The 27,460-nt window shown below is 39.8% G+C and overlaps 1 protein-coding gene across 2 annotated transcripts in view; it reads left to right on the top strand.

The window, feature by feature from the left end:
- Positions 1-27,460, top strand: part of Igf2bp3 (insulin like growth factor 2 mRNA binding protein 3) — a 126,642-nt gene that overhangs the window by 39,030 nt on the left and 60,152 nt on the right. For both annotated transcript variants that reach the window (XM_063239455.1, XM_063239463.1), the window contains one exon: positions 13,401-13,449. In XM_063239455.1, coding sequence (XP_063095525.1) covers positions 13,401-13,449 — 49 coding nt within the window. The remainder of the gene's footprint in view (positions 1-13,400; positions 13,450-27,460) is intronic.

Genomic DNA, 27,460 nt, shown 5'->3' with positions numbered 1-27,460 from the left:
TAAGGATATTAAAAACCACAGACTGTATTGTTACAACATGTTAAAAATGGTGATAATTAATAAATTTTCCAGTTTTGGCAGGGCATGGTATTACAGGCCTATGATCCCAGCACTCAGGAGGCTAAGACAGAGACCTGCTTGGGCTATGAAGTGAGCTGAACTGCATAGTGAGACCCAATGACCCCCCCCCCCAAAAAAAAAAAAGGAAAAAATAATTCTAGTTTTTGCTGGTTGTCTAATTGTTTCTTTTTTTTGGTGGTGGTACCGGGGATCCAACTCATGACCTTGCCCTTGTCAGGCAGGTGCTTATGCCACAGAGCTAAATCCTCGGCCCCTAGTTTCTTTTATACTCTAAAACTTATTTGAACAAGGATTTAAATAAGTTCCCTACATTGTGATTGCTTGATACATATCTAGGTTCTCCATCTAAAGTTTTTGTAATTTGTTAGGAAACTTAGGTGTCTGTGCTGGAAACTTGCCAGGGGCTGGTGGCTAAGTTGCTAAGACTGAGCTGGAACTTAGATCATCTTGACTCAGCCTGATTTCCTGTGTGCAGATTTTGCTGACAGTGTCTTTGCAGCATCTTACCATACGTTTCTGCCCTCAGAGGACATGCTGGGTCTACACACTTGATCATTTCCAGGACTGTTTTATTGTTTTTGTTTTTTAAAATTGGCACGCATGACATACATGACAAATGAGGATATTTTAATGCAGTGGCCAGTGTTTTATGTAAGGGAATAATGGATTAAATGTGGAGGAGTTCAGGTTTGGGAAAACATTGACAGAGATGAGAAAGCATGTTGCTTGTGTTAGCTTTTTATTATTATTATCTTAAACTCTATTCTTAACTTACCAGTTTTCCCACACTTGAAGGTGAAATGACTTGGCTAAGGAGGCATTTGCTGCTGTCGGAGCCTGGCAAGGTCCCACTGCACTTACAGCATGCTTCCTCCAGGGAGAAGAGTCCCCGACTGAGCCTAGTGGTCATTACACATTGGAAGAAAAGAGAGTTGAAGTGCCCGAGACAAGGAGAGTCTGCAGTGTGTTTGAGTCTAACTTGTCTTCCTTCTACCTTCCTTTTTCTCTTTCTTTCCTTTATTTTCTTTCTTTCTTCATTAGGCTTCATCAGCTGCATTAAACAAAAATTCGCCTACTGATGCTCTTCAAGCTGCAACAATTTATTTTATTTCCATGATTATACAAAACTTAAAAATTGGAAATATAAACCTTGTGGGCGACATAACTGCTTCTTGGAAAAATTCTTCAAACTCAGGTAGTGAGATTATTGTAGTTTATAAAATCGAGAAGATAGCATAATTTGATAATGATCAACTGCAGCTTTCTGACTTGGAACACAGCAAAGAAGCTGCTCTTAGCAGTAATGTGAAGTCAAAAGTGTTAATGTGGAAACACTTACACGTTTGAAGTACAACATTTTAACAGTTTAGTCACCCCTGGTCCCCACTCCTTCCCCCTTGATACTGGAGATTGAACCCAGGGTCTCACATGGAGCTACATCCCAACCTTTTTCATTTTTTAGTTCTCCCTAAACTAAAGTTGTGTGAGGCTGATTGAGAATTTAGATCTTCCTGCCTCAGCCTCTCAGAATGCTGGGATTAAAGACAGATGTTGCCATCTCTGGTTTACTTAAGTCATTTTAAAATACCCCTGCTTGCAGGTGTAGTTCACTTAGTGGTGCTAATTCTTATGTGGAAAATTGGGCCAGGGATATAGCTCAGTGGTATAGTGCCTAGTGCTTGCCTGACAAGTGCGAGGTCATGAATTCGATCTCCAGACCCAAAACAAAAACAAAACAACAAAAAGAATGGGATCTTATGTGGAAAATAACTATTCTATAAAATCTTTTTTAATCTTCAAGTATCTTTGATATAAATGAAACTTAATCATGTAACTTCCTTTGAGAATCAAGTACACTGAGTTTTAGATTATCTCTAACTGAAATATGTGAGAATATACATAATGTAAGCTTTCTAGTAGCTACATTAAAAGCATACTAAACAGATGCTATTAGGGTTTTACACAACTCAATATATCTAAAATGTGAATCTTTCAATATACAAACAATAAAATGTTGAAGCCAGGGTGTGATGGTGCATGCCTGTCATCCCAGCACTCAGGAGGCTGAGACAGGAGGATCCCTGCAAGTTCAGGGCTGGCCTGGGCTATAAAATTAGTTCAAGACTAGCCTGAACTGCATTGTGAAACCCTGTCTCAAAAATAGCACAAAACACAAATAAAAAAATAAGATGTTGAAGTTTTCCTTTTTTTTTTTAAACCTGACTCTTCAGAATACATGGCACACTTTATGTTTACAAAACAGCTCTAGTTGGACCGGTCACATATCAAGTGTTCAGTAGATACATGTGGCCGGTGACTTTGCTGTTGTTGTGGGTAGTTGAAGATACCCCTCCTGCCCCCCACCCCCTTTTTTTTTAATGAGACAGTCTTGCTATACCTAGCAGGCTGGCCTTGAACTTCTGCCTCAGCCTTCCGAATGCTGGGATTACAGGTGTGTGCCATTGTGATTGGTTTAAAGGGGAACAGCTTTTAAAAACACTGTTAAAAATGTTGACTCTTGCTGGGAAGAAAATGAAATAGTATTTATAAAGTTAGTTTTCAATATGAAAAAAATCTAGAAATGATTATAAAATTAATTAAATCAAACATTAAAGGTTTTGTATCAATTCTTTATTTGCTGGTTACCACTCTTTTCTAGAAAGATGTATGTAATTTACTATATGGTGTTGATGTCAAACTTTTGGAAAGACTACATTTTGAGTCATACAGTAATAAAGCTTTTATTTCAACAGTAACATTAATGGCCAACTACATATTTGTTACTGTTTAGTTGTTGAAATATTGGTGGTAACTTTTGCATAGTGCTTATTTTTCAGGTAAAATCTTTCATGAAGGTTAGAGAAATCTTTAGTTTTTCAGGGTTCAAGGATCATTCTGTGCTGTGTTTAAGCTTATTTTTCTTTAATTTTTAACTGATAAAAACAAAATTGTATATATTAATGGTATTGTTTTGATGCATGTTGGTTTCATTATATAATGTTTAAATGGGGTTAAATATATCTATCTCTTTAAACATCTGCCTGGGTGGTGGGGTGGGAATTGCTGGGGATTGAACTCAGGGTTTCAGACAATGGTGTGTCCTCCCAATTTGCACATGTCTTAAGGAAGTGTGAGAGCTTTGACTGTGTCTTTGTCTTAAAGAATCACTTAGTTTTCTTAAAGATATGATAACTGGAGGTGAGGGTCAGTGGTAAATCACGTGGTTTGCATGCACAAGGCCCTGGGTTCTGTTTTGAGCATGCGCACATGCATGTGCTCGCGCACACAGCAAAAGCCAGCACCTGTAGTTCCGTTACTTGAGTGGCAGGCAAAAGAGCTTGCACCCAGAATATTGAGGCCAGCCTGGGCAATACAAAAATAGCTAAACTTTGTTTTTCCAACTCTGTGTTGTCTCTTCACTCTGTTGGTGTTTGTCTTTTTTTTTTTTTTTTTTAAATTTCCTGTGAGATACAAGTTTTGTTCATAAGCTTTTCTTTTTTTTTTTCTTTTTCTTTTTTATCGGTACTAGGGATTGAACTCACGACCACACACTTGCAAGGCAGGCACTTATGCCACTGAGCTAAATCCCCAGCCCCAGTTCATAAGCTTTTGCTTACACAAATTCTTCAAGCATTCTACCTATTCTGTCTTCCAGTAGATTCAGTGTTTCTGTTTTAATATTTAGATCTTTGATCCTTTGGGTTTCAGTTTAGTGCATGATATGAAATACGGGTCTAGTTTTAATCTTTGACAGGTAGGAAGCCAGTTTTCAAGATTTCTTCCAGTGAGGATGTGTGGCTCCTTTGTTAAAGATAAGGTGGCAGAGTATGTTTGGAGTTGTGTCTTTATCTTGTAATATGTTCCACTGATCCTCAGGTCTGTTTTTTTTTTTTTTTGCCAGTACCATGTTGATTTTATCATAGTAGCTTTGTAGTCTAATTTCAAATCAGGGATTGTGATGCCCCTTGCCTTGCTTTTGTTGTTGTTGTTCAGAATTGCTTTTGCTATTGTAGGTCTCTTCTGGCTCCAAATGAATTGTAAGATTGTTTTCTCTAATTCTGTGAGATATGCTATTGGTATTTTGATCAGGATTACATTAAATCTGTGTAACAATTTGGAAGTGTGGTTATTTTCACTATGTTGGGTCTTCCTACCCAAGAACAAGGGATATCTTTCTATATTCTGATGTTCTTTTCAATCTCCTTTGTCAGAGTACTGGAGTTTTCAGTGGTCTTTTGCTTTCTTCTTTAGATTGATTCCCAAGTATTTCACTTTTTGGATGCCATTTTGAAAAGTGTTGTTTCTCTAATTTCTCTCTCAGTGAGTGTTTTTCAAGTACAGGAATGTTTCTGAATTTTGAGTGTTGACTTTGTATATGGCTATGCTAATGAACTTGGTTATTGAATCTAGAAATGTTTTGGTGGAATTTTTGAGGTCTGCTATGTAGAGTATCATAGCCACAAATAATGGTAATTTAACTTCTTCCTTTGCTATCTTTATTCTTTTTATTTTTTATTTTTTATTTTTTCTGTTGTCTCATTGCTCTGGCTAATGTTTCCAGAACTATGTTGAATGGGAATGGTGGCAGTTGACATCCTTGTCTTCTTCCAGATTTTGAAGTGAAAGCTTTCAGTTTTTGTCCACTTCATGTGATGTTGGCTATTGTTTTTTCATATATAGCTTTTGTCAGATTGAGTTTACGAACATCTTTTCCAGTTTTTTGTAGGATTTTAAAATTATGAATGAATATTGGGTTTTGTGAAACGTTTTTCTGTATTTTTATGATCATGTAGTTCTTGGTTCTGTTATATAGGGAGATTGGCCTGTAGTTCTTTTTTGATTGGATCCTTCTCTGGTTTTGGTATCAGGGTTAGGGTTGCTTCCAGGAATGAATTTCTTTTCTTTCAGTTTCATTAAAGAGTTTGAGAAGTGGTGGCTTCAGCTGTGAAAGCATCAGGGCCTGACTTTTCTTTGTTGGTAGGTTTTTAATTACACTGAACCCAGGATCTGGGTTCTGCACATGGAAAATACATCCACTGAGCTGTATCCCCAGCCAAAATGTACAACCTTTTAAGGTAATTTTTTTTTGGTACCAGGAATTGAACTCATGACCTCACACTTGCCAGGCAGGCACTATGCCACTGAACTGTATCCCCTGCCCTAAAATAATTTTTTAGAGTATTGAGTGTTGAACCCACAGCCCTTTACATTGAGCTATGTTCATAGCCATATATATGGCTATATAAATATATTTTATATATATATATATATATATATATATATATATTTTTTTTTTTTGTACTAGGGATTGAACTCATGACCTGCACTTGCTAGGTAGGTGCTTCTGCCACTGAGCTAAATCCCTGGCCCCTTATATATTTTATTTTTAGACAGGGTATTGCTAAGTTCCCAGGGGTTGAACTTTTTCTTTTTTATTAGTACCTGGGATCGAACTCACAACCACACGCCCGCAAGGCAGGTGTTTATGCCGCTGAGCTAAACCCCCTAGCCTGGGATTGAACTTTTGATCTTCCTACCTCAGCCTCCCAGAATCCTTGGATGGCTAAGATGTGCAACTTTGAAAGAGTAATAATACAAAAACTAACACATACATTTTTGTATGAAGAGCTCAGAGCTGGGGGTGATAGAATCACATTAGATTTTCACTTAGAACTAGGATATTAAGAGACTAATTGCCTGTTTGAGTAATCTGTTGACCACTGGAGTGTAGAACACTGACTACAATAGAAATAAGTTTGTCCACGTGGGACTTTTGCTGTTAGTAAGACCTCAGTAGCTCCCAAGGTTGGGTATGTGTGTGTGTGTGCATGTAGGTAGCCACCTTCCCTGCTTGTTAGAAGATCTGTTGGGACTGTGGATCTGCTTTTTTTTTTTTTTTTTTGTCTTTTTCATTTTTATCGGTACCGGGGATCGAACTCACGACTGCCTGCTTGCAAGGCAGGTGCTTATGCCGCCGAACTAAATCCCCAGCCCCTGGATCTGCATTTTAATACGCAAGATCAGTGGTGATTCTTAGACTACAGTTGGAGAGACACCTCCTTGTGCACCGAGGGGGCTGCATACTTTCTTTTTCCTTTCCCTTGATCCAGTATGTCTCCAGAATCTGTCATGCTCTTTAATCGTTGCACAAACTGTTTTTCTTGAGTACCTGTGACCCTCTGTCGGCTCTGTAGATGTGATTCTGTGATTCAATTTTTCAGAGATTCCTGACCTAAAATGTATGTGTTCTTCTGAATCTTGAGGTTGATCCTCTTCTTTTTACTGATCATCTTTTTTTAACTGACTTAAAATGTCTTAATTTTTCTGCTAGACTGTGAAATTTTAGATGAGGGGAACTGCTATCAATCACTAAGCTAGTTAGAATTGTTGGAATGTTAACTGATACCTTCAGAGTTCATTCTGATGTTATATAATAGGCTGCAAATAATAGCTTATTTCCCTCTTAATGAATAGAGTTTATTATAAAACACAAAAGCTAAAAGAAATTTAAAATGCTCATGGTTCTACCAGCTAAAGCATGTGACATTTAGTATCTTGGTATTGTATTTCTTTTCTGTATTTCTATTGATTTTGCATGTGTGTATGTATCTGTCTACTTGTGTATGCATGCACATGTACCAGTATTATACATACTTTTCACTGCATGGATACTGTCTTGGAGGAGGGTGGTACTGGGGATTGAACTCAAGGCCTTAGTACCTTCACACTGATCTACATTCTGCCTTTAGAAATTTGTTTGTTTTTGGCATTGGCATCTCACTCACTATGTCACTATGTTGCCCAAGTTGAACTTGAACTCAAGATCTTCCTGCTGCAGACTGGGATCACAGTTGTGCCCCACCAGGGATACTTATGCTCTTTATTGTGGTAAAGCATATTTGAAAATTAGATCATTTCTGTATTCTGGTTTTGCTTTTTTTTCCTGTAAATAATATCGTAAACATTTTTTCAGGTTTACAATGTCCCATGAGATTTAGTTTTATATATTTAATTTATTTGGTGAGTCTTTTTCCTGGACCTCCAGATTCTTCCTAGTCGTCACCATTTTCAAGCGTGTTTCATTTACCTATGTACAAGAAAATCTTTGAAGCAGAAGTGGCACCTAACGTCAGTGGTATTAAGAGACTGCCAAATCAATAGTGACGCAGTTAACGGCAGGCTACAAGGCTGGGAATGTGATAGTGCTTTGAAGTATTAGCCTTTTTAAAATTGAGGTTGGTCTTTTAAAGAACTAATTCCCAACTGTGTAAGAGGAAATAGTTCTAATGTAACCATTACTGAATTTGGCCAGGCGGAGCAAATTCCTTTTTGGGCATGGATTTTGTTAGTTAGGCACAGTGCGTATCACAAGTTGTAGCCAACACAGAGTGCCACCAAGTGGTAGGTTGGAGAGGTCACACATAGTTGGAGTTATTTGAAAATGAATGATCTAAACGTGATCTGTCTCTCAGCCTTTACAAAAGGAAATGAGGCAAAGCAGAATGAGTTACACATTAGATTTGGCTCCCCCCACTTCTCCGGTCTTCAGCTGGTGTTAGTATTATTAGTAAGGTAGCCAGTGAGAAATTACAAGCCAGGTGATGAGGCTTTGTTTTTGTTTTTTTTCAAACAAGCTGCTAGGAAAAAAGGGTAATTTGTAGATTTGTGAAGCTAGGGTTTTTGGTGTTTTTTGTTTGTTTGTTTGTTTGTTTGTTTGTTTTTGTACCAGAAATCAAGCTCAGGACCTCATGCTTGCCAGGCAAATGCTGTGCTGCTGAGTTACATCCCCGGCCCAAGACTAGAGTTCAAGTAACCAAACTCAACATACGGGTATTATGTTAGTACTAGTTTGAACAAACCAGTTAACTTTTTTTTTTGATGAAAATTTGATCACTGTCTACTCTTTTTTTTTTTTTGTCTTGTTCCTTTTTTTTTTTTTTTTTAATTGGTGCCGGGGATCGAACTCACGACCACACACTTACTTGCAAGGCAGGCGCTTATGCCGCTGAGCTAAATCCCCAGCCCCTGTCTACTCATTTTTATAACTGCTAACTATGCTGTCTACTTAAAATCATTTTAAAGAGATGCTGGTATTTGCAAATAAAAGTATTAGAATAATAAAAATTGTGGGTGATAATTACATTTTTGGAGGAGGAGAGAGAAGCATACAGGTATAGATATTTTATGCCTTATAAAATATTAAACATTTTTGCATATCAAATTCAACATAGCACACAATTATTAAAGTGACAGGGAATCTAAAAGGTAAAATCCAAAATTAAATATCAGGATGTATGGTATGTGATTGCTAAATAATTGGAAAAACAGGGCAGGGGAATTGTCAACTCCACGCACGTTGTATTTGTGTATATCTTGAGATCTTGAGACGCAACCACATGAACGAAAAAAGATACCAAGCAATTGAGAGAATAAACATTGAGTGCATCTCTGATAATGAGAAATCTTTATTCACTTATTTGCTTTTAGGTGCAATAGTGGGGTTGTGGTTATACTGAAATACGTTGTTATTTTACTAATCTACCTCAGCACTGCTGTGTAGGGAGGACTTGTTGGAAGAGTGGTGCAGGAATAGAACCAGTAAGATCTAACTGATCATGCTTAATAATGGAAACTGATCGGGGTATGTGGCCCCCTCCCCGCTTTCAGTGTGTGTGGTATTGAGAACAAAATCAAAGACCCTGTGCTGTGTTCCGCAGCCCTTTTATTTTTCAGTTTTGACACGGGGTCTTGCTAGTTGCCCATGCTGGCCTCAAACTTGCAGTACTTCCTCGTTCTCCCAGGTGGCTGGGATGGCAAGAAGTGCCACTGTGCCCAGCAGGTGTAAAAGTTTTTTTTTTTTTTTTTGAGATAGGGTCTTGTTATGTAGTTCAGCCTGACCTTATATGCACTGTGTAGCCCAGGCTGGGCTCGAACTCACAGCAGTCCTTTTACCTCAGCTTCCCAAAGGCTGGGGTTATGGTGTGTGCCACCATAGCCAGTGGTTACTAAAATCTTGAAGGTGCTCTTTGGCATGTACATGAGCCTCTCTTGTTGGCTTTTTACCCTATATTTAAACCTAATTTTTGTGACTCTTTAATTGACTTTTCATAGTAACAATTCCAGCACAGGGCTAGGGATTTAGCTCAGTGGCATAAACACCTGCCTGGCAAGTGTGAGGTGGTTAGTTCAATCTCTGGTACCAAAAAAATAAATAAAAAACCATAATTACAACACAGTATGGCACTGAGGAATGAACCTAGGCCTTGTGTGTGCTAGATGAGTGTCCTACCACTGAGCTATGCTTAGCTCTGCATGGGGCACTTTTTAAAGGATGTTGTTTGTTGGTCAGAGATCTGTACGGCAGTTATTTTGTTCCTTTATCCGCTGTAAGAAAATCTTAGACATGTTAATAGTTTCCTAACAGTGGGGCGATGAGCTTTTGTGTTTTTGTTCCCCCTCTATGTACTGTAAAAATTTTAACTACCAGTTGAGTATTCACAAGGTGCCAAGTAGTGTTCTGGACCTAGAATACATGGTGAAAAGAAGCCTGGTCTCTGTTGTCACAAACCGTGTGTTCTGTTGACTGCTATTCATGTGTGTTATAGGAGGAGGTATTTTGCTGATAAGTTTAACTCTAATAACAGTATAGGAGGTGCAATCTATTAAAACGAATATTTTTTTCTTTAGAGTTTATCGGTGGTGGTTTGCTTTTCTGGGACAATGACTTGCTATGTAGTTCAAACTGGCCTTGTACTCATGTTACCCAGGCTGTCTCCAGACTCCTTTCTGCCTCAGCCTCCCAAGTGCTGGGATTTCAAGGGTGCAGCGCTACGCCTGGTTGTGAATATTTTCTTGACTCGTAAATACTGAGAATCAAACCTAAATCAAATGAAATTCTGAACGGCTGAGTGCAGATGTTCAGAGAAGCAGTGTTTAACTGTGTGCAGCCATCTCAGTAACAGAGCTGAGGGGCCAGGGGTTCCCCCCACCGGAACCTCATGTTTCTGCACTGCCTGGGTCTAGTCCTGCCTTTGGTTGCTTCCTGTTCCTGTTGAGCTTTCTGGTTCTTTTTAAGAGTGGAGCAAAATCTTAGAAGCCAGCGGGGAAACTGTTGGTTCCTGGGTAAATGGGAAAGAACAATTCTGGCTGTCAAAACACTTAACTCTAATTGAAATGATTCTGGATGTTTATCTAAAATGAGACTTGAGCAATTCAGATATGGAAACTGTACAACCATTTAAGGTATATAATTATTCTGGATTAAATTAATTCATTCTGGATTAAGTTAATGAATGTTGGATGTACATTTTGAAGAACAGAATTTCCTTGGGAAACATAGCTAATAGACTACTTTTTTGGGAGTTTAGTTTGGTTTGGAGACAGTCTCTCGCTATACAGTTCAGGCCAGCCTTGAACTCATTTATGTAGCCCATGTTGGCCTTGAACTAACAGTAATCCTCCTGCTTCAGCCTCCTGAATGCTGAGATAACAGGTGTGCACCTCCTAACCTGACTAGATTACTTTTAATGTTCAAAAACTATTCTGTTTAAAGAATTTGCTAGAAACTGTGCAGTAGATACTTGTTTTTAAAATATGAATTATTAACTTCTAATTGACTTGAACTCTTTACATTTACCTGTGTACATTTTTGCAAAAAGTTTTGCTAACATAAATGCTCTTCAAAAATTAGTTCCTTGAGGGTGAATAGTTTCTTAATACTGCTGCTGTCTTTGCTGTGTAAGGTACTTGGTTAAAATAGATTATTATTATTTGCATACGTATAACAAGTAATTCTTTTTTTTTTTTTTTTTTTTTTTTTTGTCTTTTTTCCTTTTTATCGGTACTGGGGATCGAACTCACGACTGCCTGCTTACAAGGCAGGCGCTTATGCCGCTGAGCTAAATCCCCAGCCCCATAACAAGTAATTCTTACTCCTTAGTTACGCAGAATGTTTATGTAGCATGAGTAATTTTTATGATAGCTAAAGCAGTGTGTAGCAGCATGTTAGAAAACTTTTTTTGGTACTGGGAATTGAACTCATGTCTCCTTGCACTTGACAGGCAGATGCTAATGCCACTGAGTTATATCCCTGGCCCCTAGAAAACTTTATTAAGAGTGTTACTTGTTTGTTTGGCACTGGAAAATTACCTAGCCAGAACCTTCATACTGAGCTATATGTTCTTTCTTTTGACAAGGTCTTGCCAAGTGGCTGAGTTGCCTAGGCTTGGCTGAAACTTTAAATTCTCCCACCTCGGCCTCCCAGAGTGTTGGGATTACAGGTGTGAGCCACTACACCTGGCTTCTATGGTGTATTTTTAAGCATTCATTGATTGGTTTGTCTGATGGAGGCTTCATTCTATAGTCTAGACTTCATTTGTGTTAATTGGCTTATGTGATTTTTTTTTTTTTTTCTTTCCAACCTTAGCTTCTTACTTAGTTGAGGCTATGGGTGCTTAACATCATACTTGGACTTTTCTCTTAAAAAACCTTTTATAGAAAAGTAATACCTGCTCTGCTTATGAGCACAAGTTACTTTTACTTTTTTTTTTTTTAAATAAAGGAAAACAATTTATTAAAAAAAAAAAAAAAAAAAGGAGCAGGAAAGGGGAAGCTACACAGCTACCCCAAAGTGTAGGGGGCCCTAGAAAGGCCCCCGCCATGAGCTAGTTTTAAATCCCAAATTAGCACTTATCTGGAAATTCTAATAAAGTAGTATTTGATTTTTTTCTTTTAAATTAACACTCTTCTCTTAGCATTAAGTATAGTCTACCCTGATGATTTGCTTTTTTAAAAATTCTGTCATAGTGTTTCTCCCGTTGCCCCTCCACGTTACGATTGCACACTGAGTACCGTGTACCTGGATTTGGCTCGTTTTCTGCAGAGTTCAGGCAGCAGCTGTGGCAATCATTCTCTTGCTTTGGGAACAGGGAAGAGACAAAGGACTAATCTGTGGATCTAATCTAAACTGGTGTTTTGTGCCTGGAAGGAGCTCACTGTAGTTCTAATTTTGTAAGAAATTGAATTATTTCACCTGAAATGTTAAATTCAATTAAGAGAGTAATTAGTTGGAGGCACCTATAGTACGTTCTGTTTCTTTGTTACCCCCTGCCCATGCGTGGGATGGGGGGATTTGAATTAAGTTGGGGTCCCCCCCCCCCCCCCCCCGTATTAGGGATTGAAACCAAGGCCTTCACACTGAACTACCGCCACATTCTTTTTTAAAAGTTTTTTTTTTTTTTTTTTTTTTAAAACAGCTGGGTGAGGTGATGCACTCCTGAAATCCCAGCACTTGGGAGGCTGAGGCAGGAGGATCGTTGCAAGTTCGAGACCAGCCTGGGCTACAAAGTGAGCTCAAGGCCTGTCTAAACAGCATAGCAAGACCCTGTTTCAAAAAGAATTTTTAAAAAAATCAAAAAAACTTAAAAAAAAAAAATTTTTTTTTTTTTGAGACAAGTTCTCACTAAATGTCTAAGTTGGCCAGGCTGACTGGGGTTAAAGTTGTGATCCCCTGCCAGCTGGGGTTCCTAATGCCTTTTGTAGTATGTGGACTTCTTTGGCAGTCTGGAAATTATGAACCTCTTCTTAAAGTTTTTAAATACATAAAATTTATAAGGTTATCAAGGAAACATTTCAAAATAGCTAGCAAACGTAAAACTTGAAGTAATATGTGCTTAACACAAGCAAGAGGTTCTAGCAGAGTATCTAGATTTCATTCACAGCATTAAGTGTGGGCAATGTTTAAAGACCTGCAACAACTTAATGAAGCATAGAGATACCTGATTTATATTGATGTCAAAATCATAAATACTGTCCTGTGATGGTTTATTGCCTCCACTCATACTGAAGACAGTATTAAATTTCAGTCAGGTGACAGTGAAAATACGTGATTCTCACCTCTTCTCAATTCTGAGTTCCCTGAACTCAATTCGTGGTCCCCTTGGCTGTGATCTCAGAATAAAAACATCTGGACTAAGGGAAGGCTTTGTGTCCTGGGAGGCTTAAATAGGAAGAAAAAGGGTTTCAGCTCTGAATATAGTTATCAGATGAAATGTTTTTCAAACATTTTATGTGCCAGTTTTAGCAACTTTTAAAATATGTCATAACAGTCCAACAATGCCAGACCTCCAAATGGTCTCAATATGCATCCTGTGATTAACTTTCTTTCTTGTTTCCTTCTTGGACTCTATTTTTTTTATATATTATATAGTTAATATAAAATTAATATTTTAAATGGTTTCTAAACTTCCTTGTTGGGTATTAAGATCTTGTACTTTTATATGTTGTTTTTCTTTAAATATATTTTTAAAATTCTTCCACAGGATTCGGAGACTCCAGATACGAAATATCCCGCCACACTTACAATGGGAGGTAAGAATCACTTTATTTAAGATTATCATCTAAGTGTCTAAGCCTATTATTAATTTTTCCTTCCTTCCAGCTTTGGGTGTAGTGGAACACAAAATCCTTCTTATGGTCTGTGTCTTAATGTGGTCTTTTCTTTGTAGGCATATGGAACATTCTTGAAAACTCTGCTCTCTGAAATATTTTGGGAAAAAAAGTTGGGCGTTTTGTATAACTGTATTATCTTCCTCCTTCGATCCAGACAGGCTCGTTTGATAACAGTTTTTCTACTGGGTTTGTCAACTATTGTATATTTAAATACAAGCCTCTGTATTTGGGCAGTTTTTAAAAGATAAATAGTAGCTATTTGTTTTATTTTTTCACATCAAGTCTTATTCTTTGAAGAATGGTTCTAAAATATCACACTAAGGCAGACTAACAACTTTTAAAATAAGAGTTCTGTGAGGATAAGTTAAAATGATGCAGGGAATGATTCTGTGGTGGTGAGCTGAAGGATGCTCGTCTGAATTTTGATTCCCTTTCTCATAATCATTTGTACTCAGAATATTTTATATACACAGATTCCTCAGTATTACATTTCGTCTTTGCAAGAAGTTGTGCTTTGGTATACAGAAAGGATTTTCAAGTTACATAATGTATTTAGAAATACCCTGTAGAGGGAAGTGGTGACTTAAGATTAAGCTCCACAAGTGTCTTTTTTCAGGGCCTTTACACTGAGCTGCACCCTACCCCTTTGAATACTATTTTGAGATAGGGTCTTACTAAGTTGATAAGTTGCCCTGGCTGTTTTTGAACTTAGAGTTCTCCTGTCTTCAGCCTTTCAGGGTGCTGGAATTATAGGTATGCATTACTGTGCCTGCTTATAGAAATCTTTTAGTGCATTCATAATGCCAATTGAAATTTAGATTATGGTGACTTCACAAGCTCTTAGTTTATTGCACATACACACACACACACACACACACACACACACACACACACACACACACACACACACACACACACACACCCCCCATTCTGGCTAAAGTCTAACCTAAAAAACAAACTTTTATTTTGCTGTGTCTGATTTTTTTCCTTAACTTTTGTAATTCATTTTACTCTTCCCATAGTCCTTTGGGGGCACCGTTAAGTTGGTGATACCTCTGTTTTCATGTGTCAGATGTAGGGACACAAGATTAAAATTATTATTTACATGAGAGAAGCTTAGAACTAGACTTTGGAACATCTCACTGTTGACCCTTTTAAAACATTATTGATCATTTGATATACTGATCAACAAAAGCAAATTTGCTGATGGTTTGTTCGGAGTGGGATGAGCTCTACGGCATTGTATCGAAGACAGGGAGTGTTGTGTTCACTTGGGAGAAGGCTCTCTGTGTGTCCTCAGGCGTGCCAGCTGTTTTCTGTCAGCACTTTTGGAAGGTCGTGGAAAGTTAGCGCTGTTACAGTGGAAGCATTAGGTTCTGAAGCCATGGTTAATCTGAGGATCACTGAAAATGAAACAGCCAGACTTCTGTGCCTCCTTATCGTTGCAGTAGGAGAGACCTAGTGCCACAGACAAAAAATACTTTTGTCTAAAAACAGGGTTTGACTGGATTGTTTCAGACTGAGGGGTAAAATGAATGATGCAATGAGAAACAAATGGCCAAATGGCGTAAATGATTCTGTTTTGCTACACAAGCTGTGGCATGAAAAAAGAAGAGTGGGCCCAACAGGTAACTTAGGAAGATAAACAAGACATTGCAGAGTTAGCTGATCTTGTTTCATTTTTACATCTCTAGTTATCCCTCTTTTCCTAGATTATTTAGAAGCAAATCTTAGGCCTTATCTCAGTTCATCGTAACATGCTAAAGCACATATCTCTAAAAGTTAACTGTCTCTGTCTTAGTTAGCCATGGCTGCTTAACAAAAGTGCATAAACCATGCAGTTTAAACACAGAAACTCACAGGGCGAGGTGGCTCCTGCCTGTAATTCCAGCATTTGGGAGACTGAGGCAGGAGGATCTTTGTGAGTTCAAGACTAGCCTGGGTTACAAAGTGAGCTGAAGGCCAACCTGAACTGCATAGCAAGTTTGGCTGTCAAAAAGCCAATACATGCATGCATACATACATACGTACATACATACAGAAACTTACTGTCCAGCAGTTCAGAAGATGAAGTCCTAGATGCCAAAATGTTGTCAGGTTTGCTGCTGCTTGAGGGCCAAGAAAGGAGGAGTTGTTTGTTTTGTGGTATAGAGCATTAACTTGGGGCTTTCATGCTGAGCTTCAGTCCTAGCCTTTTTTAAAAAAAAATTAAAAAGTACAGTGTTACTCATTTACTTGTGTTACTGGGGAATGAACTGAACTGTACTGAACTACATCCTTAGCTCTTTTTTAAATGTTTAAATTTCCATACAGGATCTCACCAAATATGTATAGACTGGGCTCAAGCTTGCAGTTCTTTTGCTTTGTCTTCCTAGAATTCTGGGATTAAGGTGTGCGTCACCAAGGATTACTGCTTAGATTCAGTATTGTGTGGTTGCAGGATGGTGATAGTCTAGCTCTATTACCACTTCATTTGTTTGTTAGAACGCTTTTGCAAAGAGTAACTTGTTCTCTATAGTTACTTGATTACTTAAATATAAGCAGTTTATATTTAAAAGTGGCATAACCACATACCCCCAACCCCATTTAGTATCTTTTATAAGTATGGATGTCTTGGCATCCTACAAGGCTGACCAGTGAGTTTTCAAATGTATAGCTACAAGCTCGCAAGTTTACTGTATTTGGATTTCATTATTTGGACCATTCTTATGAGTACTTTGAGTGGGTGTCACTCAGCACATTTTTGAAAGAATATGCGTTAGGATAACAAATTGAATTATAACCATATATCTTACCTAGAAGGGAAGCAGGTAGTTTAGAAGTTGTTCGTAAACCAAGCAGATTGCCAAATAGCTCAAGCTGCAAAAAAGAGACATAAAGAAATGAGGTATGGAGTGAGACTGAAGTGAGGAATAAGGTTAAAAGCCTCACCACAGCCTACACTGTGCTTTGGATTCCTTCTTTCCTTTCTTTTTTGTCTACTGTTTTCTTTCTATTTTTTAAAAATCACAAAAATGTGTTTATACAAAATTATTAATCCATGGTTAAGTTTTGATTTTGTGTGTGTTACTGGGGATTGAACCAACTGAGCTACAAACTCCAGCCTTTCTTAAATTTTGGAAGGGTAAGTTTCCCAGGGTGGACCAGAACTTGTGATTCTCCTGCCTCGCATTCTAGAGTGCTGAGTTTTACCAGCATGTGCCACCATGCCCACCAAGTGTTCAGTTCTTAGAAACCTAAGTTAAGCAGAGAGAGCACTTGAACTGAATGAATCGGATATGAACTGGGGTCTAAGTAATACCACGATATAAAGAATAGAGGATCAAATTAAGTAGATTTAAATCTTGATGAAAATCAAAATGAGATTTAAGAATTAGCTTATGGAATGTCTGTGCATCTGTTTTTTTTTTAAATGGATGATTAGAGAAAAACGAGGTGACTATTTCAAAATGTTGAGAGGCAGTTTATTCATGTAAAACTGTTTCAGAACAAATGTAACGTGACAGGCGTAGGAGAGCAAAAGCCAGCGCACTGCCTAGTATTGCAGCGGTCTTGTGGGTAACTTTCCTTTTTGGTGCTGGGGTAGAACTGAGGGCCTTGTTAAGCACAAGCTCTGTCCTGAGCTACAAGCCCCAGCCCTGGTGACTTCGTTTTGCTGCTTATGTCAAGGATTCTAAAAAGGGTTCTCAAAAGGGTCATCTGAGATCCTTTTGTTTTCTTATAAAAGGAACTTAGATATTTTTAATTGAAGTGGATCAACTATAAGAGTAAATTTAATACTCATTTGATAGGGAACCAAAATATAGATGAATTACTGAACTGAAGAAGAAAAGAGGGAAATAGATCTCATGTTTAAAAAATTATTCAAGATTGATGATCAGGAGCACTTTGTTCATTACACATAAACTACATGGAGCCCGTCTCGGCTTCCTTGGGGTGAATGAAGCTGGAAGTCCAGTGGAGGGCACACCTTTGGATCCATGGGGTTTCTGGAAATGGGGTTTCAGGACAGACAGATCAGCAGGCAGCTGACTTGGACAGCCCTGAGGGAAGATGCCAGTCTTACTGGCTCTGTTTATCTCTGTGTTTTTGGTGGCTTTAAGCCCCTGTCTTATTATAATAAAATACAGAATTAATTTGTGTGAAATGAACATACATTAAACTCATCTGTTTTTTCCTCAGGTATACAGTTCTAACACATGTGTAAGATACCACAGTCAGGATGTTTGCCAGCTCCACCACACCAAAAAAATTCCTCATGATTCCGTGTTATAGTTCTATTCTTATCCCTCCCCCTACACACCTAATCCCTGGCAACCTCTGATCTTTTGTATTTATATTTAGCTTTGCAAGATGCCTCCCAGATTCTGGGATTACAGGTGTGCACCACCATGCTTGATTTAACTCTTTGTTAACCTGGCCAGAGATTTATCCGTTTTTAACTACACCCTCAAAAATTTGGAGCATTTGATTTCATTGATTTTCTTTTCTTTTCCTTTTTTTTTTTTTTTTTTTTTTTTCTCTTTTCTCTTTTTTTTGAGACAGGGTCTCACTGTGCAGTTCAGGCTGGCCTTGAGCTCATTTTGTAGCCCAGGCTGGTCTCGAACTTGCAGTGAATCTCCTGCCTCAGCCTTCTAAGTGTTGGGATTATAGGCATGTGCCACTACGCCCAGCTTCATTGATTTTCTTTTAAACATATGCTTCCAGTTTTCAGGTAGTACTTACGCAATTTTTCTGTCAGTGAAAATGTCTTGCAGATTTCTAGGTTTTTCCTTCCTTCCTTCTTTCCTTCCTTCCTTCCTTCCTTTTTTCCTTCCTTCCATCCATCCATCCATCCATACTGAAATCGGGAGCCTCTGATAGCATTTGGGAGATTGAGGCAGGAGGATTGCAAGATCCAAGGCTTGTGTAGGCTGCACATTGATACCTATGCTCAAAAAATTTTTTGTTTTGGTTAATATATCCTTCTCACTTTTTTTTTTTTTTTTTTTTGGTATCTGTTTTAAGATAGAGAAAATCTGTCTTGTTGTTGTTGGGTGATGCTTTATAAATGTCAGCCCCAGTTGGTTGCTGAGTTTTGTATTTACTTGTTCCATCCATTGCTGAGAGTGGCAAATTAAAATTTCTCACTGCAATCATGGATTTGTTTGTTTTGGTTGATATGTTTTAAAAACCTATTGTTAGGTCCATTAATATCTAGAATTATTGTATCTTTAAGGTGAACTAACCACCTGTCTTCTTGGCAGCAACTTGGGGCAGGGTCTTACTATGTAGCCCAGGCTGGCCTCAAACTCATGGCAATCCTCCTAAGCCTCCTGAGTGTTAGGATCACAGATATGTACCATCACATGCGGCAAACTAGCCCTTGTATTGTGAAATAATGTCTTTCTTTATTTCTGGTCACTTTCTTTGCTCTGAAATCTATTTTATCTGCAATTAAATATCATTCCAGCCCTTTTTTTAAATTAAGGCATGTGTTTTTTGATCCTTTTACTTTGAGACTGGCTGTATAGTTATGATTGATTGATTTTGTTTTGTTTTGTTTTGTCTTTTTGGGACTGGGTCTCACTATGCTGTTCAGGCTGGCCTTGCAGTCACTTTGTAGCCCAGGCTGGTCTCAAACTCAGTGATCCTCCTGCCTTACAGGAGTGCACCACCACACCCTGCTGAAATTAATTTCTTAGAAGACAGCATGGTTGTGTTAGTAGCGTCCGTGGCCTCTACCCTAGTAGATACACCAATGCTGCTTCCCAAATTGTGACCATTAAGAATGTTTGCAGCTGGGTGTGGTCACACTTGCCTATAATCCCTGTACTAAGGAGGCTAAGAATTACTGTGAGTTCAAGGCCAGCCTGAGCTGTATAGTGAGACTGTGTTTCAAAAAACAAGTGTTTAGAAACATTGCCAAACACATCTTAAGGGCAATGTAACCTTCAGCTGAGACCACTGCACTTCAAATGATGTCATTTTCTTGTGTTTTTTTTTAGATTTTTCTTTGACTTTTCAGCAGTTATGTGTCAAGAGGTAGATTTCTCTGGGTTTGCTTTGTTTTGGGTACACTGTATATTTTGAATTCTCTGTAGGTCTATGCCTTTTGCATTTGGGGGAAAACTCTGAACCATTATTTAGGAAAATGCTTTCCTTGTAAGTATTTTTATTATTCCTCTTTCTAAGCTACCGGTAATAATGAGGCCTTTTAGTAAGTGCCTTTAAAAGTCTTTGTCAAGTAATTTCAGCATCTGTGTCATTCTTGTTTATTCTGTGTCATTCTATTTTTATGTGAGTTGAGATTCTTCCTAGTTTTTTTTATGCCACGTAATTCTGGATTGTATCTAGGACATCTTAAGTGTTGAGGCTCTAAGTCTTGTGTAAATAGTGTGGAGAATGCTGACTTTTTTTGTTTTTTGTTTTTGGATGCAGTTTACTTAGTTTGGTTCAAGTTACAAGTTGTAACCAGCCTTGTTTGGACTATAGTTCCAATTTAAATTCTGTATTTGAAGCTTCTGAAGTATTTTTGGAATTGACACATACATATCACCCAGTGATGGCCAGTCTGAGGCCTGGATGTTGACTTACTTCATGGTTAAGTTACAGGAAAAGACCTGTAATCCCAGCACTTGGAAGGCCAAGGCAGGAAGGATCACTAGGAGTTTAGGCCAGCCTGGGTTACAAAGTGAGTCAAGGCCAGCCTGAAATGCATAGTGAGACCCTGTCTCAAAAAAGGCTGGGAGGGGGGCCTGGGGATTTAGCTCAGCGGCATAAAGCGCCTGCCTTGCAAGCAGGCCGTTGTGAGTTCGATCCCTGGTACCAATAAAAAGGAAAAAGACCAAAAAAAAAAAAGAAAAGAAAAAAGGCTGGGGGAACAGTTCAGGGTGGACAGAAGGTAACAAAGCAGCAAAGAAGGCCCACAGCTCTTTCTAATCTTTATATCTAATCCAGGCTACATAGGATGAGTGGTTATCGTTCAAACCCTTAGTTCTAGTGCCTTTGAGCCTAGCATTGCTCCATGGATCAGTCTCAGCATCACAAACAGTAGAAGAAGCCATTTCTGAAGAAGATCCACCTCTGGCTGCATGAGACTTGGGGGAGATGGACATCTGGATACAAGCCATAACATTCTTCCCATGGCTCCCCAGAGACCCATGCATATTCCTTTATGCAAAAGGCATTTAGTACATCTCTAAGAGCTGCTTAAGTCCCAAAGGTTTCAGCATTGCTGAAGAATCTAAGTCCAAGTCCAAAGTCTGCTCTGAGATTTAAGGCTGTGAGTCCCTGTACAAAGGAACGAAAGTAAACACTTCTAACATTTAATGACACAAGATAGACATTTCCATTCCAAAAGTTACTAATGAGGGGTAGCAAGGAATGGGAACACAGCAAGACCAAAATCCAGCAGGGTAAACATTAAATCCCACTGTTCCACTTCACCATTCCCAGCAATGTGTGGCAAGTTGTGAATTCTTAACGGACCTGGGTGAGACTGCCCCTACGATATTTCTGGTGGCTGTACTTCCTATAGCCTTTTTCTTTGGCTGGCTTTGCTTGCTTCTTGCAGCATTTCTTGCATGATCCACATTCCTGTCTTCTCCAAACTTCTGGAGTCTCCACAGCGTCTTTGGCTTCGTACTCACAGCTTCACACACTGCCCTCTTAGGGACACACTACCTGGTCTCCCAGGCCTTCTTCTGCCATCTGGGTGGAAGCCTTCCTGACCCCACAACTCTTACATTCTGTATGTGCCTAAAACTAGCACCATGTGGTTAAGAAGCAGCCAGGCATCCTTCCCGCTTGGCTGTAGCAGTCCAGTGACTATGAACCAAATCCTAAGGAACAGCTTTCCTAGGCCACTCCCATCCTGGAACATGGTGCTGTGGGACTCTCTTCTCAAAGCAAAGTCTTTCACTTTTGGAATTTTAAGGCTGCAAAAGGTAGAGTCCTGCTGCTGATTGTGATGTGCTCACGCCATCTTTTCTGTTCTATTGCTTTTCAGCAGTCAAGATCTTCTCTGCTCCTCTCTGCTGTCCCCAGCTTTGTTGGAGCTTCCTTCCTGGCTGAACTCAAAACATTTTAAATCATTCTGCTGGGCTCTTTGCTCTTGATTCTCAACAGTAACCACGCCACCACCTCAACATTAGTCTGCCTTGAAATTTCTTTTACTAGTTTAACTAATTAGCCCACTGCCCTTAATCTTGGTCTCAGGCACAGTCTGCACCTGAGCAAAGTGTCTGTCAAGGCATAGCACAACACTATCTGGAGTCCAATAACCAATGCAGTCCTTTTCCCTAGCAGAAACCACCGAAGCCTGGTCTTACCACAATAATTTCTGTCAACATTCTGGTCTTCTGATGACTAGAATCTCTCACTGAGTAATGCCTAACGTGTTCCAGCTCTGCTTTTTATGCTGGCACCTCCAGACCATTCCTAACTCTTCCCATTCCCACAAGCCAGCATCAAAGGCTCCTAACCCACATGGTCAGGCATGGTCATAGCAGTGATCCTATTTCTCTGGTAACAAATACTGTCTTGCTTTTCTTGTTGCTGAGACAAAATATCTGACACCCAAAGTTAAAGGGGAAAAGGTTTATTTGGCTCCTGGTTTGTAGAGGTTTCTGTGCATAATTGGCTGGCTCCAAGGCAGGTTGGTACACCAGACAGGGCTTGCAGAGAAGAGACAGTTCATGGTGGGCAGAATGTAGCAAAGCAACAAGGGGTGACCACAGGTCTTTTTTTTTTTTTTGTTACCAGAAATTGAACTTGGGGCTTTGTGCTTGCCAGGCAGGTTCTGTGCCACTGAGTACATCTCCAGCCTGACTGTAGCTCTTTCTAGCTTGGAAAATATTCAACATGCTGTTTAGATTCAGATTCAAACATCCATATTTTGGGGCTAAAAGTAGCAGTTGCTAATAACTTGCCTGAGTGCATCCCTCTCCATGATTGTATTAGCATTTTAGGGTTCCCTGGGCTTCTCTTTTTGTTTCTCTAGCCAGAAAAACTTAAGTACCCTGTTTGGTTGTACATTTCCTACACCCCCATGTGCAGGGTTTAAGTGATCAGAGGCAGAGGAAAAAAGCAAGATTCAACATGTCCTCTCGGAATCATCTCCATTGCAGTTTTAGGGAACTTCTCTACGCTCAGGCGAGGACTGCAAGGCTTCTCAATTCTTTCCACCTGGGTCCGCTCCACACCTTATGGGTTTTGCACTGCTGAGTCCATGCTGCAATGTACCAGGGAGAAAGAGAGGTAAACAAACCTCCTTAGCTTCTGCAATACTTTACATCCTCCATTTCCTTCTCAAAGTCTTCAAATAGCCACTTCATAATTCTGTGTAGATTTTATTTACAATTGCATTGAATGGGAGAAGCAGGGTGGAATGTGCTAAGTTTTATCTGGATTCAAAGCCTGGAACTAAAGTTAAAAAAATTTTTTTTTTGAATATGGTTTTTGTTCCTTCCAAATTTTAAACGAGGCAGATGGAATTTTTTATCTCAAGGACAGAATGCTACTCACAAGTAATTGCTTGCTTGCTTGTTTGTTTGTTTATTGGTACCAAACATTGAACTTACAACCTCTTGCATGCCAGGCAAGCGCTTGTATACTACTTAGCTATATCCCCAGCCCCTGATTTATTTTTTACTTATGGATAACCTTGGGTAATTAAGGCTGCTTGGGGGCTTTAGCTGTCTTTGAAAAAAGAGTGTGTATTCGAGTTAATGGTGAGATAGGTCTTCATGTGCATTTTAAATTGTGCAAAACCTTTGTTGCACTTTGCCCTTCACTCTCTGCCTTCGATTTTAATGAATAAAATACACAAGGTTAACATGGAGGAAGGGAGGAGTCTCCAGGTAGGGATTTAGAGCAGTAAATCAGTTGGAAATGGCAGGGAACTCTTAATCCTATTTCTAATTTTATCAGCAACCAGAAAAGCCTCAGTAGGAAGGAGGTTCCCCACCTCTCTCTGCTTTTGCTTGCTGAAGAATCCTACATCGTTTTATGCCAGACACAATCTTACTCTTAAGAGTTTGTCCCTTTAGGATGAGAAAACTTCTTATTGCCTATGGTCTTTCCTAATAGAGATATTAGAAATACTAATATCTTTATATTGACAAGTTATTATCAGTGTTCTCAGGCTTTTGTTTTTGTTTCCTATGTGTGGCTTAGTAAGCTGGTTGAACTGAGGTATGTGATGCTTTTTAGAATTCATTCAACTCACATGAGATTTCTGTGTTCCTCTTGTTACTTTTGTTTGGTCTAGTGTTTTGTGTCCAGAACCCCTTCCCTCCTACATGTGTCATTCAAATGTGTACATATATCTTGTTTAATCGGCTTGCTCTGGTTGGTGATAATGTGGTATTTTAGACTTTCTTTTCTTCTTACTTTATCTATTTATTTGGTCTATTTTGAGACAGGGTCTCGCTATGCAGTTCAGGCTGGTCTCAAGCTCACTTTGTAGCCCAGGCTGCTCTTGAACTTCAAGGGTCCTCCTGCCTCTGCCTCCCGAGTGCTGGGAATACCGACATGCATCACTGCACTTGGTTTAGACTCTTAACAGAGCTTATGTTTTGCTTGTCCATTCATTTATTTTTATGGTTCCTCACATTCCTAGCTCCCTCTTCATTGTTCAGCTTTTGTGTTTCAGGTTAACCTAGTGTAGTGTACACGTAGGGCGCACTGATCTTGTAAGGGGCAGTATGTGGACCTCCGTAGTTGTTTTTTCAGTTGCTTCTTTTAGTGAGCCCTAAATATAGGAAGAAGATACCCTAGTGGTCTACCTGCTGTGGAGAAGACTGGGTTTGGTTAAGTTTCTGAGGACTCAAACTTGTGATCCTTGTGCTTCTGCTTCCAGAGTCCTGGGGTTATAGGCATCATCACCATGCTGGGGCATCAGAAGGGTTTTCATTTTTTTGAGGTAGGGTCTCATATTGCCTAGGTTACTTACTCTTGAGCTCCAGCAATTTTTCTGCCTCAGCCTCCAGAATAGCTGGGACTACAGGCCTCTGGCGTGGTCTCTGGCTTCTGAAGAACCTTTTGTAAGGGTCGCATCAAGCTTGCTATCCTCTAACCTCAGTCTGGGGTTAACTGCAAGTAGGTGGGATTATAGTGTGTACCACCATCCGCGGCTCAGACTCAGGGCCTTGCCACTGGACTTGCAGCCTTAATTTTTTATTTAGAGACAGGGTGTTCCTGAGTTTACCAAGCCGACCTCAAATTCGTGACCTTTTTGCCTCAGCCCCTGAAAGCACTGGGTTTATTGGTATTTGCTACCACATCTGGCTGGTTTTTGACTTTTTACAGAGTGTTGATTAGAATTGTGTTCATGGATTTACTATGTGTGATCAGCAGAAAGTAATGCAGTACTTGGGAAAAATTTTTTTTTGTGTGTAGTTTTCGTTTTTATCGGTACCAGGGATCGAACTCACGACTGCCTGCTTGCAAGGCAGGCGCTTATGCCGCTGAGCTAAATCCCCAGCCCCTAGGAAAATTTTTGCACATTGTTTTGCTCCATGATCCTCTGCCTGAAGAAATGGGTTATACACAAAAGTTTTCCTCAGTTGCTTAGCTCCCTTGTGTCTGCTATACTGAGAATATATTTAAAGATGTATTATTATTATTATTATTATTATTACTATTTTAAGACTGTGCCTGAATCTTCATGTAGTTCAGGCTAGCCTTGAATTCATGGTGATCCTCCTGCCTCAGCTTCCCAAGTGCTGGAATTACATTCCGTGTGCCACCATGCCTGGCTAAGATGCATATTTTTTCTATCATGTGTCCCTTAATCACCAGCCAGTAGCTCGATACAGTGTTAAACTAAAGAAACTTGCTCCAATGTTGGCAGAAAACTCACTTACCTGGTTTTGATGAGGGATAATATCGAATGTGGTACCTTCCTTAGGAATTTAAGTGACTTTTTATAATGCTATATTTTGCAAACACACAGAGAAAATGCCATAATGAGCTCCTTGTGTCTTTAGCTTTAAAGATTAGTAACTGTTCTTGTTGTATTCTAGAGCCCCTTGCTTTGGGGGAGGTGAGATACAATGACTTGTTTTTAAGCAAATCAAGGGTGACTGGTGTCATAGAAAATATGCTTTATGTGTGAAAATAAAGCAAGAGTAAGTCACAGGTTCCCTGTGGCTGCTATAACAAATTACCACAAACTTCATGGCTTAAAGCCACAGAAGTTAACTCTTTTGAAGTTCTAGAAGCTAGGATTCTGGAACCCATCCAGTGGGTGTCTATAGGGCTAGTTTCTTTTAGGAGAAAAATCTTTCCATCTCTGCTTTCCAGGTTGCCCGGGGTGCCTGCTCCCTTACCTTGAGATCTCTTCCTCACCCTCAGGGAGAGTCCTTCCCTTCTTCCCTCTGTCCTCACGTTGCCTTCTTCCTCACTTCTTTGCCGCCTCTGCCTTTTAGAGCAGCCCTGAGTGTGTCAGGTAAGCCCACGTGACTCCCTGTCTCAGGCTGCTGCTGAGCCAGCCCTGCACAGCCTTTTTTGCCACCTGAGAAACAAGGATAGGTTTCAGGACAGGAGGCCGATATGGTTGGGACCAGTTCCCCGTGCACCATGGTCAGAGCACAGTTAGTCAGCACTTCAGTGTCACAGAGATGGTGGTAGAGCCGCAGCCCCAAGAGTGGGGACTCTAGTCAGGGACATGCATGAAAAGAAGATTCTCCAGGACCTAGAGGTCTCGGTACAGAGCACATGTTGTCATTTTTCAGGGCAGATGTAGCATTCCTAGCAGGTGAGCAGGTAGAAGGAGGCGCATGCTGGCGTCAGGCTGGTTGACAGCGATGCCTTTTGAGACATGAGAGAAGAGACAGCTGCAGCCAGTTGGGCGTCAGCGCTGGGGTGGGGGGTTTGCGGGCCTTGGCTTCTCAGCCTTGACCTAAGCCAGCTGACTGCACTCCTGGGCCTGCTGCCATTTATCTCCCGTCCTCAGCTGCTGACTTGGCTCTCCCTTAGGCCTGCTTCTGCGTTTTTCGTAAGCCTTTCGTGAATTTAACTTGAGTGCCCACTGTGTGCTGGCGGCAGATATGAGGCAGTAGTTGTTTCAGTTTTTTTTGAGATGGGGTCTTGTTATGTGGTTTAGGCAGGCCTTGAATTCACAATGATCCTCCTGCCTCAGCCTCCCAAGTGCTGGGACTACAAGTGTGCATTACCACTCCTGTTTAATGAGGAGTTTTGATATCTTACCCAGGTCAGCTTTTCTGGACTCTCCTACCTCTAGATTCAAAACTGAATTCTTCTAGCTTTGATTTTCTAAATCTTTTTTATTCTCTATGTAAAGCTGAGAAAATACTTTTAAACTGTAAGGTAGGGCAGTGGGGTTTCACAGTTTCTGTGTTCAAACCTCAGAAGCCCAAAAATGCTGGAGTGGAGTCTAAGGCACCTTCCTACTGGCTGCTAGGCCACGTAGAGCAGAGAGAGTCAATCTTTTGCATACATGTGAAGGGGATCAGCAGTGTGGTCCCTTCAAGGTCCCCTCCAGATCGCACAAGTGCCTTGCAGCTGCAGCTTGAAATTCTCATGATCCACAGAGTGCTTTACCCTGCAACCCACTTCTCTATTCCAGGGCATTTTGCATACACTGGCTCTGTCAGGCATCCCTGCTCCTTTCCCTTGTTAACTCTCACTAATTACTGAGCCCGCAGCTTAGATGCCATTCATTCCCCAAAGCCTTCACTTACCTAAGCTCACACCTGGTTCAGGTGTGTCTGTGTTTATCTCATTCTGACTTGTCTGTTTTCCCTCACCAGACCCTAAGCTTTTGGGGACAGGAGATTTTTTTTTTTTTTTTTTTTTGCCCCAGATCAGTGCCTAGTGTGTGGTTCACTCACTGAATGTGTCTTGGTCAGCTCTATAATAGGGCACTGCATTTCTTAGTAGTCCACTGACGTTTTATGTAGGGGATGGCTGGTATAAGAAAGTA

Source organism: Cavia porcellus, unplaced genomic scaffold (assembly GCF_034190915.1).
Source record: "Cavia porcellus strain 051 isolate PalLab524CR breed Dunkin Hartley unplaced genomic scaffold, mCavPor4.1 scaffold_2, whole genome shotgun sequence".
Classification (NCBI taxonomy): Eukaryota; Metazoa; Chordata; class Mammalia; order Rodentia; family Caviidae; genus Cavia; species Cavia porcellus.
The sequence above is the reverse complement of the archived record's forward strand: the minus strand, read 5'-3'. Positions and strand labels throughout refer to the sequence as shown.